The 6526-nt window shown below is 42.9% G+C and overlaps 1 protein-coding gene across 1 annotated transcript; it reads right to left on the bottom strand.

Annotated features, from left to right (window-relative positions):
* Window positions 1–418: 418 nt before the first annotated feature.
* DMRT2 (doublesex and mab-3 related transcription factor 2) lies at window positions 419–6153 on the bottom strand. The gene is made up of 3 exons (XM_088130135.1): window positions 5507–6153; window positions 3832–3934; window positions 419–1844 (listed from the first exon to the last, which is right to left on the bottom strand). Exons 1-3 carry the CDS (start codon window positions 5990–5992, stop codon window positions 805–807), a joined length of 1629 nt encoding a protein of 542 aa, XP_087986261.1. The 5' UTR covers window positions 5993–6153; the 3' UTR covers window positions 419–804.
* Between the last annotated feature and the right edge of the window lie 373 nt (window positions 6154–6526).

Genomic DNA, 6526 nt, shown 5'->3' with positions numbered 1-6526 from the left:
CACATCTATGTTTGTTTAGTGGTCCTTCCAATCCTGCCCTCAATTCCTAGACTGAATTGTATCCTGGATGCATTTCTAAAACTGCCAGAGGCATCCAGGGATGATATGTGGAAGAAAATAGGCAAAAAAACTGTATGTGTTTATACAGAAGAAACATATTTTATAAATTCTAAAATAATGTCAGAAGAGTGTACAAAAAAAACAATCTTCCACATACTTAAGGAGACTTAATCTTATTAACGTATATGGGCATAACACTGTATTTGAATATGACCAACAGCTTAGATGCATTCCAGAATGAATCAGAGGACATAAATTCATGTCACGTTAAGAAAAAAGAAAATGAGTCCTCAAAGAACACACTATTTTAATTTGCAAAACATTTAAATATTTTATTTTCATATAAAAACATGCATATTATATACATTTTTAAATCCCCCTTTACATCTGAAATTCTTTTTTCCAAAGTTATGGTGGCATAAGGCAGTGGAGATGAGCTTGTCAGACAGCATATCAATAACTATTACATTAAAGTTGTGGAATAGTCAATTCTGAAGAAAGGGCAGCTGTGCTTAATATAATCAGCCACTCTGAAGTCAACTGATGTCTGCAATGTGTTGTAGCTCAAAGACTGTTTACTGGAAATCAATTTCAACAAAATCTGAAGAACTTCTTCCAAGTGTATGTTAGACAAAGTGCCTAGCAGAAGCAAGCTCTAATGAATTCAAAGGGACTTATTTCTTGGCACATTTGGTTAAAGTACCAATACAGTTGTTTAAGTCTTTTAAAGATCATATTGTCAGCCTATTGAGAAACATTGGTGACCATTGAAGATGGTCGTTTAAGAATTGATTCAACAGAAAACGGTAATGGTTCATTTGCTGATAATTTTGTTACAGCTTGTTTAGTCCCCAGAAAGTCTTTTGCATATCTGTCAATGCTGAATTTGTACTTTTGGTTTTCTCTGAAGGTACACTCTCTGTACTTCTTGGATGCCCCGTCAAAAGTGGTTTTTAACTCTGATCCTGATTTGCTATGAAGTGTCTGTTGGAATAAGGAATGGAATGGACTGTATTTGGATAAGGATGGCAGGAGCAGATGCTCTTTGCTGATCTTGTTGAGGGATTGATCCTGAGGAACTACAGGATCCTTGCCAGAGATCTGTGAGAAAGTCCTCCTAGGGGATGAAAATGCTGACCTCTCATGAGACTCCTGAGGGATGTTTTGGAGTTCATTTTGGGGTGTCTCAAGTTCTTGAACATGAGGATGGTGGAACGTGTTCTCATTTTTTGACAATGTGATGTCATGTTCAGAGGTGGGGAAATCCTGGCTGTGTGAAGCCTTATTGTCCCAGACGATTCCAGGCTTGAGAGACTGGACTGCGGTGGCATTTAGAAGGCATTGCTGATAGAGGAGGGCATCATTGAGAGGGCCACACTTCGGCCATACCAAAAATCTCGAGGGCAAAGGATACTGCCTGTAGGTGGTAGCCACACTCAAATTTGATGAAATCAATTCCATGTTCCCTGAACCTGAATACTGCATAGTTAGATCTAAGCACGTAGGCAGGAAGCCACAAAACTCCTTACTGGTAGCTTCAAGTTGATGAGGGTTAAAAGTTTTGTAAGAATTGTACTCAGTCCCATGTACCATGCGGTTTGGCAGGAAGAAGGCAGCAGCCTGGGTGGCTTCCATCATTTCTCGTTCCTTATACTCCCGTTCAAGCATTATGTTCTCAAGTTCTTTGTCAGCAAAAGCCCGTCTTTTTCTCATTCTGTCGCTAACAGGAGGTGGCAAGGATGAATTCCCTCCAAGGTAAGGTTCTGCTGGAATGGGACGATAACCTTGGAGGGGAGAAAAGAACTATTTTAATAACTAAAAAGTGTAAAAACTGCAGAATGATAAGAGAGCTAATGTACGGTAAAGAACATGGTTTCTCCAGCACGAGCATTGATCCCCTTGAAGATAATGTTTTACAGTATAGCACTCTGGAGCACGCGTAGTACTTTCTTACCCTTAACAGGTAACTTCAGAGTTTATGGAAATGTGAGGACCAAGAACCTGAACGACTTGCCCTCTTTATCCTGGCTCCCAGTTGACAACTAAAGCAAAACCTGTTAATCACCTGCCAAGATTTATGAGCAACCTGTGTATCAGAAGTTTACACATCTATTGATAGGAGATGTACAAGTTGTCCTTTTGATACAGAGGATGCAAAAATTTGAAGTGGAAGGAATGCAGTGCTTTTTGCCTCCAATTACTAATCACGTTCACCATATCCAAAGCCACACTGAACCATCACAGGAACAATCAGCCCATAAGGCAGTTTTCACACTCCCATGTTACTATATTAATGTTTCTTTATTATGATGCTTATAATATCATTTTGAAAGATATCTATACCTACAACTGGTGCATTTCTATTCTCTAAAGATGAACCACTATGTACACAGAGATGGTAAAGAAAAAATCCAAGGAGTACTAGGAGAAAAGAGAAAGAAAGTTAAGACAAATCAGAAAGGGTAGCATGAAGCATAAGAATGTGTCTATGCCGATAAAGCAAGCATCCTAGCAAGAATGTAAATACTGAGCCAAAAGAAAGAGAAGAAATATAAAAAGTATCACTCTGTATCGTTAGATGACAGTCATACTTCCTTTACTTAAGTAAAGTCAATGGATTTTACCCTCCAAAATGATGGTATTTGCAGCTCTGACTTATGGTCCTCATTTTACATACTCCAAATAAATATATCAACCACAACCACCATTCAAAAGAACATAGGATTCATATGTATGTTTATATATTTGGGATTGTTGCAGGGGACAATTGCATATTATATACACCCTTCCACAGGCCCACGTCTAAGCATAATCGCTCAGATGCATGAATAATTTAATGGGATTTTCACCCAAATAAAACATGTATATATGGTATAAAGCTGCAGTGCAAGATGTAAAAGCAACATATGCCACTAACTTGAATAGAAATGGATTGTGCTTACTAACTTTCTCTACACCTACAGGAATTAGGTCAGAGACATTAGATTTATTAAATCTGTATCAAATGCTAAAGGTAATACAATAACAGGATTGCTTAAAAAATAAAACTCCACTATTAATGCTTTCAGAAAGTTGATACTATTCAACATTTAACTATTTTTATGTATAATTTTCCTAAGGTACAAGTTTATCTATGCTTTTGTCAATAGGAAAATACTATCTTAAATCCTCAAAATATCACTGCAATTATTTTTTTCAATTAATCAAATAACTATTTGATTATAAATTGAGGCAAAATGAAGAGAAAGTTCAATTTGCAGGACTGTCTTATTGAAATATGTTTGGAATTAATGAGAAATTGTTCATTGCAACGACTCTAATACTTTATTTTCTTAATTTAAACTGACCACTCCTTTTAAAGGATGACACAGTATTTCCATATGGTGTTAACCATTTTTTAAAGTCCTCAAATAACAATTATATCACTCTACACTTCTTTCTTGCGTAATCTAATCTACTTATCATCGTTCCCAGAGATTATAATTCAATTACTGGCTATAACACTGTCATCAATCCATTTCCTTGAAAGCACCTTTTTTGGGGGGGGGACAGAATAAAGTGCACAAGCCACAATCCAATTAAGAAGTTATTGTTCAAAGGCCACTGAAATTTGTGGTAGATCAGAGTCCATGAAAGTTTACAATTGTTTATCTAGTTTTCTTTTATTACCAAACTGACATGGATAAGCAGCCTGTATATTGACAAACAAAACAAAAATAATCGCTAAGATATCTAAAGACAGGTCATTTCAAAGTGCTAAAAAATTATTACCTTCTAAAATGCTTTTAGCCAGCAAACTAGGTGTCCGAACATGTCTCTGGTACACTGTTCTGCGCTCAAAATTAGCCTGTTTCCCTGTATGCCCCTTCTTATCCTAATATAGAAACATAGGAGGAGGAAAAAAGAAGTCAGAGAAAGCTTCACAAATTATATATATCCTATTTATTCCCAGCAGCATCACTTTTTGAGATTGTAATATGGAAAAAAGGCAGTACTCTTCATACTACATGAATTAAGAGATTAGAAAGAGACTGGGGTTTCACAACATACCTACACCAAGTTATTACAATCTAGCAGCTGCATTAATACCTCTTTGTAAGCTTTCTTCATTTTAATCTTGATTAATTTGTTTGCCTGCGTAGGGGTTAGTACATTATATGACCCAGCCATTTGATTACTATGTACTGTGCAAGCTATAGGTTAATTCATTAACCAGGTTAAGCATGTTCTAATTTTAATAGAATTAAATGCATTTAGAATTCAATATTAGGAATAACCACAAGAAAATGTGGTAGAATGCATCACCATACTATATCCTTGAAGAAGTAAAATGTATTTTCTAACATATTTGATATTACATTGTTTAAAATAAAAATCTTAAGAACATGATACAGTCCCTTAAATGCTGCATGACAGAAGCATTATTTTAATAAAAACTCTTAATCAAAATTAAAATAGACTTTACATCTGGTTGAGATCTATATATGTTTTCTTTTAAAAACTGAGCTTCTGATATCCTAGGAGTCTTAATCCTGAGGAAATAATAGAAAGAAAAGAATGTCTGGGGAAATGTCAATTTAGGTGTATTTGTTACAGTCTGGATTCAATTTGCCCCACAAGCAAATTGAAGACTTTAAATTAAATGCTTTTAGGAAGCTGGGAAACAGGTAAATCAGAAGAGAGGTTGCAACTAAAGCTGAGAATGAATTCTATTTTCCACCCACTCCTCCCACAAAATCCAGATTAAAGTACTTGGATTGAAGCTAAATCAGCCTCAGAAAACAGTTACAGAGTCGCCCAACTAACAGCATGTACCCAGACCCTGTACCCCAACTTAAATCCAAGCAGTCAACCTACCAAGGCCGACACTGGGTAGGTGCCGCATTAAAAAGAACAGCTTCCTATTATTTTTCCCTTTGGAAAGCAAAAAGATATTCCGGTTCCATAAAGCGACCACCGAAACCGCTGCAGTCCCAGAGGATTCCCCGTCCCAACGCAGCTCCCCGCACTGTCCTGCGGAGCCTCTGGCCGTCGTCGGGGGATTCTGCCCCTGTCCCTTTGTCAAAAGGGAGGCCCAGGAATCGCTTTCTGGACCGGTTCATTCCGCGCTCGCTGAGCACCAACGTGTTTCCTCGGAAGATCAGCTCCACTGGCCTCGACCCGGGCGAAGCGTCTGCGGGCACGTGAAACTCCACGGCCCGGGAACTGCTCCTCCGAGCAAAGACTGCTCTTAGGGCCAGCTTAGCATGCACGGGCCCCTTAAGGAAATGCTCCGCCCCCCCCCCCGCCCCCCGTCCAAGTCCTTTGTGCGGGAGGGAAAACAAGGCAGGAGAGGATGGGAAGCGTGGGGGAGTCTTGTCCTGCGGGCGGAGGGCGGACTCTGCCCGGGAGGGCCAAGAAAAGCCTTTCGTCCAAGGGTGGGAGGCCGGGCGAGGCCGGCACTTACCTCGGTGGCCTGCTGCCTGCGAAGCGCCACCTGGGCAGCCATGACGCGCTGCCGCTCCACCACCAGCAGGCAGTTGGCACACTGGCAGTCCCGCCAGCGGCAGAAGCGCTTGTGGCCTTTCAGGCAGGACACCACGCCGTGGTTGCGGCAGCGCGCGCATTTGGGCGTGCGGCTAAGCTTGCGGATCGGCTGCTCCCCGGCCCCTACGCCTCTCTCCTCCGCCGGCGTCGCCGACGAGACAAGCTGCGGCTGCGGCAGCGCAGGCTGCCGGAGAACCTCGCCCGCTGCCCCCGCGTCGGCTTCGTCCTCTTCGCACTCCTCGTCCTCGTCGTCCTCGTCGTCTTCCTCGTCGTCGTCTCCGCCAGCCTGTAGTCGGGGCGCGCGCTGCGCTGGCAGCGGCCGCTCCAGCTCGTCCAGTTCCTCCAGGCTCTCCACGTCGATTTCCCAGGCGTCTGTGGCGGAGACAACCTGCTGCCCCTCAGCCATGGCTCGCGCCGCACGGCTCCCGCCTTCTCCTCCAGCTCGCTTCCTGCACGAGAGAGGGGAGGAAAGAAGGGCAGCCGCGTCGCCCTCGGATTAGAGCTGCGATCTGGCCAGCCGGCTCTCTGCTTTCCCCAGCCCACACCCTTGGTGCCCGCGAGACTGACGAGGCTGCTTTGCCGAGATCGGTCAGGGCGTGGAAATCGGTGAGGCTGACTGCTGAATTAGCATACGCGGGGGGTGGGGGTAAGCCCATGGCAGTTCGCGGGGATATAACCCGGAGGAAGAGAGTGCTTGGGGGGGGGGGAGAGAGACGGGGAGGCTCTTCCTTGGCCTTTCTGCCCTGCGAGCACGCGCCTGTGCCGTACGCACACCTCGAAGATGGGATTTCGATTCTTTCGCACAGCCGCCGGCCGTCCCACTACGTCCCAATGGCGCCCAAGGCCTGAATTCCTCGGAAGCTTAAAATTAAAATATGACCACGTCTTTTCAAACAAGTTCTTGCCCCAGATAGAAAGGCAGGCGCTTCGGGGTGTCTTG

This window comes from Python bivittatus, unplaced genomic scaffold (genome assembly GCF_059951505.1).
Source record: "Python bivittatus isolate LINGU-HERP-01145 unplaced genomic scaffold, Pbiv_v1 ctg000850_np1212, whole genome shotgun sequence".
NCBI lineage: Eukaryota > Metazoa > Chordata > Lepidosauria > Squamata > Pythonidae > Python > Python bivittatus.
Note: the sequence above shows the minus strand (reverse complement) of the source record. Positions and strands in the feature narration are given on the sequence as shown.